This window comes from Pocillopora damicornis, chromosome 3, assembly GCF_964200805.1.
Source record: "Pocillopora damicornis chromosome 3, jaPocDami1.2, whole genome shotgun sequence".
NCBI lineage: Eukaryota > Metazoa > Cnidaria > Anthozoa > Scleractinia > Pocilloporidae > Pocillopora > Pocillopora damicornis.
In genome coordinates, this window is record NC_142672.1 from 4,719,257 (window position 1) to 4,732,155 (window position 12,899).

General features: G+C 38.6%; 1 protein-coding gene across 2 annotated transcripts; it reads left to right on the forward strand.

Annotated features, from left to right (window-relative positions):
* The first annotated feature begins 956 nt into the window (after positions 1–956).
* LOC113665933 (ATP-dependent DNA helicase Q4) lies at positions 957–12,509 on the forward strand. Of its 2 annotated transcripts, XM_027181670.2 has the most exons (17): positions 957–1,089; positions 1,169–1,257; positions 1,471–1,504; positions 2,518–2,585; positions 3,033–3,224; positions 3,450–3,589; positions 3,696–4,412; positions 4,691–4,765; positions 5,052–5,339; positions 6,046–6,263; positions 6,474–6,566; positions 6,797–6,933; positions 7,247–7,516; positions 8,715–8,897; positions 9,438–9,649; positions 9,885–10,173; positions 10,468–12,509. In XM_027181670.2, the coding sequence occupies exons 1-17, from the start codon at positions 1,077–1,079 to the stop codon at positions 11,947–11,949; spliced, it is 4,500 nt and encodes a 1,499-aa protein (XP_027037471.2). In that variant the 5' UTR covers positions 957–1,076; the 3' UTR covers positions 11,950–12,509. The 2 variants fall into 2 exon arrangements, with proteins under 2 accessions (XP_027037471.2, XP_089055921.1); XM_089199795.1 differs by lacking the exon at positions 4,691–4,765.
* The last annotated feature ends 390 nt before the right edge of the window (positions 12,510–12,899 follow it).

A 12,899-nucleotide genomic window follows, 5' to 3' on the forward strand; every position in this document is an offset into this window, starting at 1 on the left:
CTCACCCTTAGTTGGGAGGCAATCTCGTACCCAGATCCTACCGTGTAAGTGTAACAGAAATGCAACAACCGCTTGGCCTTAAAAGGTACCCCTACCCCTACCATGGGAGTTAGTGCACTCGGGATTCTGCCTTACACCTCATTACTTATCTTTAGCGTGATCCTTACAAATAATGGTTTGGTAGAATATCACGAAGCCTTTAAATGTAATGTTACATGGTCGATGTTGCTCCATCGCTCAACTTTCATACCTGTTTCAAGTGACGACGAGAGCAAATCCCTCCAATGATCTACTCGTACATTATAGGCTGGTACTGATGATGGATAGATCTGCTAAGCTTTCATTATGGCTTGAAACCTTCGATATGGCGTTATTTATTTTGTCTTTTTTTAAAAGGAGCGCTTAACTCAGCCGCCAAAAAGTGGGCGGACTTTCTAAAAAAAGGTTATGTACCATGCTGAGCCTGACTCCGGCTGAAAATCAATTTAAGTGCTACATCGTCGAAAAATCTGAAATTGATTCATTTTTAATTTTCGTAACAAACTGATAAACGTTATGGTACCGTTTCCTCTAAGACCTTCACATGCGATGGCTCGATAAATATACAGCCTATTGAAAGCGAATACTGGATCTGGCCAAACATTTCTGCAGCCGTTTAAGTTGACTGACTCAGTACACGATTACAGAAGGTTTGAGTTGGTTATTTTCCCAGAACAGTGACGCAGATCGCCTTGAGTAGTCACTCTTGTTGTGAATACGCCAACTTTTCTGAACTGTCATCTGTATAAATTTGTTTCCTATTTGAAAAAAAGAGAAAGAGCCTCAAATTCATCACTTCATTGTTTGCATAAGAATTTGGTATTCCTATTTGCCAAGACAGTTGTCGAGAGTAGACAGGCTATGGTTTCCAATCTCTTGGTGCTCCCTCAGAATGGGAAGGTCTGACACTAGTCCCAGTACCTACACGCGTAGCGTGGCGGGAAGATAGTGAAAGTAACGAACCATTGTGTTTTCGGATAGATCCTTCGTTTTTAACCAAGACTTTGGAGATCTACAGACAGTAGAACTCCAACGGCATGATTGGTTCAAGTGAGTAAAATGATAATTTAAAGTTTGGACATGGCTTCCATGTAACACGGTGTGGATTTTCTCTTACATGTATATCTAGAAGCCATGAGGGAACTGTCGTCGCTCAAACAAGAGCTAAAATGCTGGGAAAATATGTTTGAACGAACCCATGGCCGTAAGCCCAGCAAGGTATGATGAATTTGATTTCTACACTCGTTACTGTTGTGCAAATAATCGGCTGATTTCCTTACGAACGCGAGGTATTTATGTATGAGAGCGTCGGCAATTTCGAAGCAATTGTTTGTTTTGCAGTCTATTTCAACACGAACTTTCACTTGATTATGGCATTTTCCTTGCCTTGTTCCATTTGATTAAGAGTACCAATTTTGTTCTTTTATACAGGATGATATCAGCACTGGTTCAGAAGAAATACGAGGTACATTTTGTATGATTTAAGCTTTTGTAGATGTAAATAAACTCACAGTTAATTGGGAGTATAGTGTACAGTTGGTTTCATTTTACCATAGACAACAGTGAGGTAGCTTTTGAAGCTCATCAAATAAGTCAGTTATTTCTGAAAAGTAACAAAACAGGAGTTTCTTACCTATATCTCCTTAATCTAGTTCCTCTAAGAGTATTATAAAACTGTCTACTCTTTTTTGTTTGAATGTTTTGTTTTACCAGCTCATTATTTTTAAAACCTTCAATTTATTTAGGTTCATGTATTTGGATGGGGCTGAGTAAAATTAAGGATGAATACCACTTTTGTTTGCAGGAATTGTAGGAATGCTAGGCAAGAGGGATTTCTGCAACTTCTGAAAACCCAGTGATATTCATTCTTAATTTAACATGAAAACTTTGATTACTGATTTTAATTAAATAAAAAGGTAAAAAGTCACATTGTTGCACAATTTTGTAGGAAGCCATTTCAGTGATCAGTTATTGTCAATGAACTGTAGAACATGCAAATCAGCTGAATGAAATTTTATTTTTATACAACAATGCAAAAGCAATGAAACTGGCTCTGCTAAAAAAATATTCGTCATCAATGACAAAAGTCAAGCCTTTTTTGATTATCTCAATTTCAAGTAATTTTGCACATGGCATTTACCAAAATTAGCAAAAAGTCTTCTCTCTCTCTCTCTTATAATCAGCATTTAGTAATTTTGTCCTGTCAGTTACAAAGCTCATAAATGTTGTCAGTGTAAAAGTTATGTTGCACCTTTCAAAAATAGAATAGGTGATAATAATACTATTACATGCAGTTTATGTATGAAGGGGAGAAATATAATGTCAAGACTGTGTTATCTGTCCCAGTCTTTATGTATCACAAAGTTTGAGTCTGACAAATCTTGGAATCATCCTGATCCTCATCAAACAGCAGCCAAATAAACTTGCTTTGTGATGAGAGGATGCCTTAATAATGGTCTCTACCTTTATTTCTCACAGAGTCTTATAAAAGATACAGAGTACTGAAAGAATCATTGTTGAAGAGAGAGACTGTAGAATGCCAACAGGTGTTTAACTATTGAGACTGTTTTCAGAGAATTTGTTGTTACATGTTATTTTTCAGATGATTTGTTAACCTGATGTAAAGTAGTTTTATAGTTTTGATTTAAAATTTAAAATTAATTTTAGTTGGCAAAGTCAATTTAGCTTTTTCTGCTTTAGGAGTGGCTCAGTGAAGAAATACATGTAATGATTAAGCTTGGCTCAAGTTATGTTTGCTTATAGCGTAAGACCTTTGCAATAAGAAAGAAGACCTACAAGGCTTACTATGGCAAAAACAAGATGCTTTTTGGGTGAAAATGAATACATGCACAAATATAATCAAGTTACCTTTAAAACTGTTGCAAACACACAATTGCTAAGTCTTTTCTCAATGTTATCTAAGGAGTTCACTCTCTGTGTTTTTAAGGACATCATTCATTTTTCATCTGTTGTCTCTGACTGAATGATTCCAGGATGACAGTGAGGAAGTTTTTGGCAAGAATTTAAACAAGAAAAAGGCAGATTTAAAGCTTTCTACAATTCCATTCCATGCAAAGGAATGGGCTGACATTACACCCGTCAGATTATGTCATGGACAAAGGCCTAAGAAAAGAGCTGATAAATCACCAACAAAAGAAAAAGTAACAGAGGATAATGTAGATAAGGTTTGTTGGATCGCTTTACATCTTGACCATAAAATCAATGTGTACTACTACTAAATCATCAAACAACATTTTAATGAGTTTCTTATGCTATCAATATGATTTCTGCACAAATGAAACTTGTCAGCCCTCATTACAACTTTAAAGGTGAGATTTTCCATGCATTTGGCTATTTGGATGTTTTTGTTAATGTAGATATTTATTGGTCTATTATTTTGCACTTTTCAGGATGTTTTAGATGTCAAACAATGTGAAAGTACAGAGAAAGAGGCAACCGCATTGATAAATTTGGAAAGTAACTTGCAAGGTGTTAGAGTGGTCGATACCTCAGAACATACTTTGAAGTCTTTAACACAGAAAAGAACTGGGTAAATAATTTGTTTATCTCATTTCAAGTTTTGATCTGAGTAATTGACTGACATTCAGGATTTACACATGTTTTGTTGATGAACTTAAATTTATTATTATGTGCAGTTCAAGCTTCCTGCTTCCTAATCATCAATCAAGAAATGTGAGATTCAAGAAAAGGGGAGCAATTTCCTCAGCATGGCTTCAAAAATGTAAACCTGAGTTGCCCCCAAATGAAGACCATCAAGTGTTGAACTTGGATGAATTACAAGAGAATTTGTTTGAATCAGAAAACATTCCCTCTAATGAGCAAGCAAACGTTGCTATAGAAAAGGTCTTGGATAAAGAAAACTGTACTTTTGCCAGACAAAATGAAATAAATGTTGGTTCTCTTTCTGAGATTGATCTGGAAACTCAAAAGAATGTGGGTGTTGCAAAAGACAGCATAGGAAGGAAGATGTCTCCTGGAACAGGATTTAAGGCAGACAAGAAGTGGAGTGTTCAGGAGAGTAGTAACAAGGAGGATGATAAGACTGTTACATCAAAATACAAAGAAAGGGAAAATAAAACACACCCAAATGCAAAACAACATTTGAAGGTCAGGGATTTGCCTCAGACATCACAGGAAAAATGTCTGACTGGGTCTGTATCTGTTGCTGATCCTTTTGAGTCAGATCAGATGAGAATGAAAACTGATCCACTAGAAAGAACTGGGGAAGCTTCTCAAGAAATTTCAAGCCATAAAAGAAAGGCTGATGAAAGAACCTTTGAATTGGAGAAACCTCAAAAGAAGTTGAGATGTGAAAATGATCATGAAGAACAAGTCCATGAAGAAAGCAAATGGTAATTTTGTACACAATTTTTTGACATGTGCAACATCTATAATGAAGGTTGCATTTTCTTTTTTATTATATTCCTTCTATTGAAGATAAAGTCTGTAGATTTGCAGCAATTTTAGATTTTACACATCTGAAAAATTCTGTCTACAAGTCAGTGATTTCCTAAAGCACACTTGTATGCAAGAAAATATTGCAATGGGTCAGAAAAATGTAAATCTCTCTACTGTAAGTCTCTCTATAGTAGTATAGCAACTCCATTGGAATAATGAATTGGTATTGCAGGGAAGACGAAGAGAAGAAGAATCTGTCAAACATAGCAGCTGAACCAGAGCTGCCACTCAGAACTGCTAAAGTAAAGTAGGTTGTGCTCTTCTTTAAGATAATTTTAAGTTTTCTTTCTTTCCCAAGAGGGGTGCAACATTAGTTGAGATAGAGGAATGGATTTTGGGAATTTAAATGCTTTGTAGCAAAAGCCTGCCATTTCCCCTGTGTTGGATTGTTTTTTTAAGATGTCAAACAACGAAGCTTTGTTGAGAAAAGATGTTGTCTTCCAAGAAAGTGCAACATTTAAGTCAGCATGTGATATTAAATTAGTTTGAAGAAAGTAAGATTGTCTCATAACAATTTTTGAATAATTTATTAGGGTGTCATCAGGCCTTGTCAGTGACAATTTCCAGAAGCTCAACATGAAGCACCGTTCTTATAGACGACGTGGAGGTGGTATCAGTGGATCTGCACACAAGAGAAGAGCATGGAAGCAGATCATGAAATCACGGGGTGAATTTGTTCCACAGAAAAGTTGGTCAAGCAGGGGACAAAGTGGAAGGGGTGGAAGATCTGGAACTTGTTTCAAGTGTGGACAAGAGGGTCATTGGGCTAAGAACTGTAGAGGCCCTAAGAAATCTCAAGCAGGGCCTAAAATGGAAAATAGGTAAGTTTGCCAAGCAACAATTTCTTACAAATCTGTTCTCAAGTATTACAAACTGATCCAAACCATGGGAGACCACTCAAAGGAATTGCAGAGGAGACACCCTTTTTTCAAACCTCACCCAAAGTTTACCACTACTTCTTAAAATGCCAATTTTGAGAAGTTTTAAATCCCTTAACCATATGATCTTGGAGAAGGTGGCATATAAGACAATATTTTTTGCATTGTTGCCAAAATTTTATGCATCACTCTTTAATTGCTTTACAATTACATGTATCATTTGTTGGTTACATGTATTTAATTATGTAGGTATCTGTTGGTAAATAGTATTCTGTGAAAACCTGTGAGTAAATAGCATCCATAGACAAGTAGTGTTCCATGACAGTTCAACAAAGTATGCTTAAGGAGGGGCCTCCTATTTGAAACCAGAAATAACAAATATTTGTAGTAGGGGATGACAGAAACATTAGACTAAGTAGTCAATATTGCAAAAGTATCTACAAGGCTACAGTAAGTAAATAATTAAAAGCATGTCATTTGCCGCCTGAAAACCGATATATTTGCTTCTCAAGCCATAAGGAGGGTCTTTGAATTGCAAGAAGGAATTATTTTGTAAAGCTAGATTTTTAAGGAAATTATAAGGTAAAATCCACAGATAGGTTACAAACTATTCTGTTAATTTGATCATCTTGTTTTTTGTTTTGTTAAGTGATCAAGAGAATGATGGCATTGATATGGATGAATTTGAGCCACTGCCCTCTATAGAAGAAGCTGCCTTAATGGCTGCAGGAATTCATAGGGATGATGTACCACAGGGTGAAAATCTTGCCATCTTACCTCATAAACTTCCAAGGCCAGTGGTCATGCCACCCACCCCTCCCCCAGCAGTGGAGCCATTCTATCAGCCAGTGGATGGAAAACCTGTTGGTAAGTAGAACTTGACTAGTTAGATCCATTTGTTTTATGAAAAGATAGTAAGGAATTCAGCTGCAGTTTAAGTTCAAGTAACTTATTTCCTAACTATCCTAAATTCACTTAACCCTACACTTAGTATTAGCCTTTGATCAGCTCTAGAAAGTCAAACAGTTTGACTATTGACCAAATGATATTGTGTCAACACTATGATTTTCATTTCAGATACAACAAATGAAGTGTTGTCTTCTTTGGAGAAATTGGGATTTTCATCATTCCGATCAGGACAACAGGAAGCTGTCATGAGAATCCTATGTGGTAAGTTTAGAGCTCCTTCTAATTTCTTGTCATGGTAGTGATGCACAATAGATGAAATGAAATAAATGAACCTTTTCTCTTAAATTACTTATTTCTGTTATTAATTCTATTTTTACTTAGTTTTGAATGTACAGTACTTTAATGTGTATACAATATTTTATTTAACATTTATTACATGGTTGAATCTTGACGTTGATTATATGTTATGATATCTTTTGTTGTTATTCCAGGGATGTCGTCTCTTGTGGTGCTCTCAACTGGAGCTGGCAAATCTCTTTGTTATCAACTTCCTGCTTTTATGTATGCCCAACGCTCATCATGTTTAACACTGGTTATTTCACCACTTGTCTCTCTTATGGAAGATCAGGTATTGATTCCACACATCATCCTTTTAAATTCTAATTAAAATCTAGTCATTAATTGTTTTTTTTTTTAATCAAGATATGTTAACTTATCAAAAATTTGTCCACACTTGATAGTATTACAGGTAAATCTCTGTGACTGTCAATATAGATAAGGATGACGATTTTGGTTTTTACTGATGATACTACAGATCAGTGTAAGTATCTGAGCAACTGGGCATCTACCCCTACCCAAACCCAACAGTTGTCAATTATGTGCAGTTGCCCAGATACTGACATTGATTGGATACTACAATAATAACATTTTTTAATTATCAGATTACTGGTCTTCCTCATGGATTAAAAGGTGCCTGCCTTCACACAAACCTCACTAAAGCCCAACGTCAGAAGGTAGTAGAAGACCTGTGCTCTGGTAAGGTGTCTGTCCTACTTCTCTCCCCTGAGGCCCTGGTAGGAGGGGGTTCGGGAAATGGGTGCCTTCCTTCTGTTTCACAGCTACCACAGATTGCTTTCGCTTGCATAGATGAAGCTCACTGTGTTTCTGAGTGGTCACACAACTTTCGGCCTTCTTACCTTAGAGTTTGCAAGGTGTGTTTTAAAAAGATCAGCCACAATCTGAACTTGCTTGTGATAATTATTATTATTATTATTGGGTGGAATTCTTGTCATTTCGTTGATTTAATTAGTTATAACTTTTTTGTCAATCGCTATGTTTGGTTCATCCTGAGAATCTAGTAACCTTGAACATGTAGCCTCAAGCATGTGAACCCTTAACTCTCAGAGGTGATCAACAAGTAACTTCTCCCCATAATATTCATACATTATCCAGCAAACAGGAAATGAAAATGCTAAAATTTATCAGTTAGAAGCTGTTACCTTGATCAAGCATCAAACTCTTGTAACTAATTTACAAGGAAATATGTAGTAGCCAGAGAGGAGAATTAACAATCAAATTTTGGGAGTTAAAGGTTTAAGTTGAACAAACATGTGGATGTTTGAAGTTAGCACCAGAGGTACTTTATTCTTTAAAAGGAAACTAAGCGACTTGCGGTCCATAGCAGAGTCCTGGTGGGAACTTCATTGCAATATATTGCCACTTTACAAATGTACTATGTTCATGATCTTGCACTTAATAGGTAAGATCAAGTTCATGGTATTCTTGTGAGGTGGTTTTTCACTGTGCCCAATGTAACTTTCACCCTGGAAAACTGTTCAGTACTTTTTCGTTCTCCATTTAGTTTCTGAAATAAAACTTAAATGGCTTTTTATGTGAGGGAGTTAAAGATGGGATGTGTCTGAATAGATGAATTTGCTCTAGCGGGTACATGTACTATAAAATCGTAAACAGTTATTTTCCTTCATGGTTTTGGCATGCGTGACATGCTGTAAACACTCTTCTCATCTGCCCTTTCCCACACCCTTCAATCCAGCCTTTCCTTCATCCCAAATCAAAAACTTAAAAAAAATTGGTTCTGCTGTCACTCTTTTTGGGCTAGGTAACACCTCAGTACAAAATTTACTTTTGTTAGCTTGTACTTATTTGTGTTTTAAATATAGTCAGTTTCAGTCAAAGAAATGTTATTGCTGTGTGCACAATGCTCATTAAGTCTGGGCAACATTTCAGAGGGAAAATTCATTTTGGCTCTGAGTCTCCAATCCCAAACATGACCCCATTTAGTAATCGTAATAGGAAGATGAAAATAATGCTTTTTATTCAGGGTCGGGAAAGCTTTCCAAGTGAGGGGTTTGTACTGCGGCAGTAATTTTATTGTTCCTTACTTCAAAGGTCCTTCGGGAGAAGTTCGGTGTGCGTTGTTTTCTGGGATTGACAGCCACTGCCACACTTGCAACGGCTGCCTCGGTCGCTGAGCACCTTGGGATTGCACACGATCCTGAGGCTGTGATCAGAGGTGGAGCTGTACCACCTAACTTGTTCTTGTCTGTGTCATGCGACACTGATAAGACCCAGGTAACAAATGTTTGACATGTGTAGAAGGAACATCTTTATCGTCAAACTATATCGGAAGTTTCTTTTCTTATACTACTCGAACCTTTTCTGTAAACGAGTTTCTGATCGACTTTTTTTTTAGAGAGAGTAATTGTTTTCATTTTTTTACCCAAGACTTGAAAGGAAGTCTTCAATAGGCGTGTGCCATGTCAATCAAGGGCAAAATGTGGACGTTTAAGTGTATCCCCCCTCCCCCCATGTCCGAGAATTTTTTCTAAAAACAAACAGCTCAAATACATGATTAACAAACGTGCATGGGAGCCAAGAATGCCAAAGAGTGATAAAGCTTCTTCCAGTTTTGTTTTAGAAGTGATCCAGAATTACATTGGTTTTTTCTTGACTGCGATCTTAGCTTAGTCTGTCATCACAACCACTAAGATTGCATGACTAGAATCAATCGTGACTTGATTATTCCTTTTTGCCCGCCCTGAAAGTCAGTTGTGTGCTTTTACTTCGATTTATCATGAGTTCGTTCTTGATCTTTAATGTGCATTCCTCCAGGCATTGTTGCAGTTGCTTCAAGGCCGCCGCTTTTTACACTGTGATTCAATTATAATCTACTGCACTAGACGAGAACAGACCGAGAAGCTGGCGTCGACCTTACGCACATGCTTACAGAGCACCAGGCTGGCTTCCGGCTGGAATGGCTTGGAAGAATCAGTAGACGAAGGAGATGCAGAGGAGCCTGGGAAGACCAAAACGAAATCCAAAGGGTGAGGATTTTTCTTCTGCAGTTGAAATTAAGGAGTGTGTCCACAAGAAACGATAGGTACTGACACGGTTTTTCCATCAATCGTTGTTATTGGTTTTGGACCGTACTTTTGGTTTTCAAAGGTACTTTCAAAGGTTCGTGGTCAATTCCAAATTATGTAGCTTGTGGAGTTAACTTTTCAAGACTTTGTAAGGATATCTTTTTTTACAAACAGGCATGCATTTTCTTTACCCTAGAAAACGCAAGAAGAAGACAGCCAAAGCGACCGTCCCCAAATGGGATGCCGAATGCTACCATGCCGGACTATCTGCCGCCCAAAGACGTCGTGTCCAGAAGCGCTTCATGACAGGTCAGCTGCGTATTGTGGTGGCGACTGTAGCATTTGGCATGGGTCTGGATAAATCAGATGTTCGAGCTATAATCCATTATAACTTACCGCGCAGCTTTGAGAGTTATGTGCAGGAGATTGGCCGTGCGGGACGGGACGGGAATCCCTCGCACTGTCACGTGTTTTTGGATCCCGAGGTGAGTAGAGCGTGGAATTGAACACTTGGACAGACGGTTAACCATCTGTCTCAGAGTGTTGTTTTACCAGTTAACATCAATTTCCAGTGTCTTTGCTCGTCTTTTATTATAAGGGTGGTGTTTGTCTTTGGACTCAAAGTTTTTAAAGGGCCTTATTTCTGTAATCACGAGCCTGGCCGAAGAAAATGTTACTTTTGTCGCCTGAAGCCTCAGGCTTGCAAGATGTAGGAGCTGCAATGGACTTTTATAACTTGGTTGTACCTATTTGTGTCTTAACCTATCTTTAATTAACAGGGTAAAGACATGTGCGAACTTCGTCGGCACGTTTACGCCAACACAGTGGACCGCTCTTCTCTTAAGAAGCTGGTCCAAAGGACATTTCCACGTTGTGATTGTAGAGAACTTCAGAGACAACAAAAAGAACGGCAGCAGGTTGCTGTAAAGAGTGATTCTAATGACTATTTGGATCTAGAAGGAGATTATGACAACATCATAGATACTAACATGGAGGCTGAATTACAAGCTTTTGAGCAAAAGTACCAGAGGGAGCTGGAAGTGCGGGAGGATACTGATGAGAGGCAAAAAATAGAAAGAGAAGAAGGAAGTGAATTAAATCTGAAGTTAGATGAGCCTGATATTGATCCTCTAGGAGACAACAATATCGAGCATCCCAGCCTTGAAAATAGTGTCAAAGGAACTTTAGACTCAAATCCTCCTAGTGAATCCAATACAAGCGCGAAATCCACAGAATTCGCTGACAATAATCTACAGCCGGCTGATCAAGTGAATGCTCATCGTGTATGTGGTGGTCACCCGGTCGCTATGGTAACAGATTTCATTGTTCAGGAGCTCGACCTCCGTGAAGAGAGCATTGCCACTTTACTCTGCTATCTGGAGTTGCACCCTTCCCGCTGGCTAGAAGTACTGCAGCCCGTCAAATCAACCTGCACGGTGAAGTTTTACGGAGGTCATGCACAGTCGAGGGAAGTGGCGCAGAAAATTCCACCAATTGCTGCTGCTGTGTCGCACACCAGTACAACGCCTGCTAGTTTCAAAAAATCAGGAACATTAACTTTCCCGGTGGTAGAGTTGGCTGACAAGATGGGCTGGGACCTGGCGCCAGTTTGCCGTGAATTGAGAGCACTTCAGTGGAACACATCATTGTCACGTGAACATTCTCTTTCAAACATGGGGCAATCCGGGATCTTAGTGGAGTTCTCGGATTTGTCCATACATGTTAGAGCGCCTGGGGACCTCTCAGACTCAGAGCGTGACAGTATTTGCGATTTCCTCGAGGATCGCATACTGGCCGAAGAGAGAACTCAACTGCAACAGCTCCAGTTCGTCTATGACTCTCTGAAAAGCGTTTCGTTCTCGGAGTTTTGGCAATGCGCTGACGCCGTAGACGATGAAGCTGATAACCAGCTAAAACGAATCGTCAAAAGCTATTTTGAGGATTGCAACGACAAAACAAAAGAGGAGCTTGCAACTTTGACAGAAGCCAGAAAAGCCTCAAGGGTTATCCGTTCCAGTATCACGCGTGAAGATCACGTGAATTGGGACGGTATTGCACGTGATATTAGAGCCTTGCTAGGAGTCCACCACGATCACTCTTTTACAGGTCGTGCTGTTGCGCGAATATTTCACGGTATTGATAGCCCGTGTTATCCAGCTGAGGTCTGGGGTCGTGATCGCCGTTTTTGGAGGAAACATTTGGACGTAGAGTTTAACAGTCTGCGAAAATTTGCCACTCAAGAACTAATTAGGTTCAGATGAGTCTTAATTGAGGAAATATTACGGCAGAGAAATATGAAATACTATGTAATAAATGCTATATTTATTTTTCGATCAATGGTTCAATTTTTCATGTTTTGATCTTGAGAAAGTGTTGAAAAACGTGTATTTGTGTTTAGCAGTCGAAGCCATTGCCCTAGTTGACCTTCAGGTGTATTGTTAGATTTATGGGGGTAGCAGAATTAAGGGAGAGTACTCCACCTCAGTATTAAGAATGTAGTGAAACCTTGAGTGGTGTCTTTTCCCAAGGAATGGGTGTCATCTAACCATGGTCATATGCGTACCAGGTAACCTTAAAGCATGTTCCTACCTAAAAATGCCATCAGGTTATCTATTTAAAGGAGGCATCGATTTGCGAATGAGATGTGCCAGCTCATATCCAGTTATTGTAAAAAGTAATGAGTGTAATGAGCCAAACGATGTTTGCCTACCCATTCCAAACACACTCTTATAAATGTAACAAGATAGGTGTGTCACAACCTGATCGTTATAAGATGGTACGTGTGACGAAATATATTTTCCAAAGTTTTTCATGGTGAAAATATGTTGTGAATAGATTTATCGAAGTGGCCGTTATGTTTAAAGCTAATTTCCATTTCTAAATGATACCAATGATTGTATGAGGAAGCAACAGTGGCCAAAAACTGACTCTTGACAAAAGTTAACAGAGCAATTCTTAATGATTAAAGGCGAATTTAATTTGTTGATTACTCCCGTCTGCATAACTGGGACTTCCCTCCCTAAGAAATTAGATTACACGATCGATTGACTCCCTATCGTTAGCTGTGGCAGTATTGCATGAAGCCCCTAAAAATCTCCCTAAACCATTCCCCGATAGTTGCCCAAGAATAATCATGTGGCATTTGTGCTCTGAAAGGAGAGGGACCCTGGGTACTAGCGCAGTATAAATGGTGTATGCTTACTTGACCAGG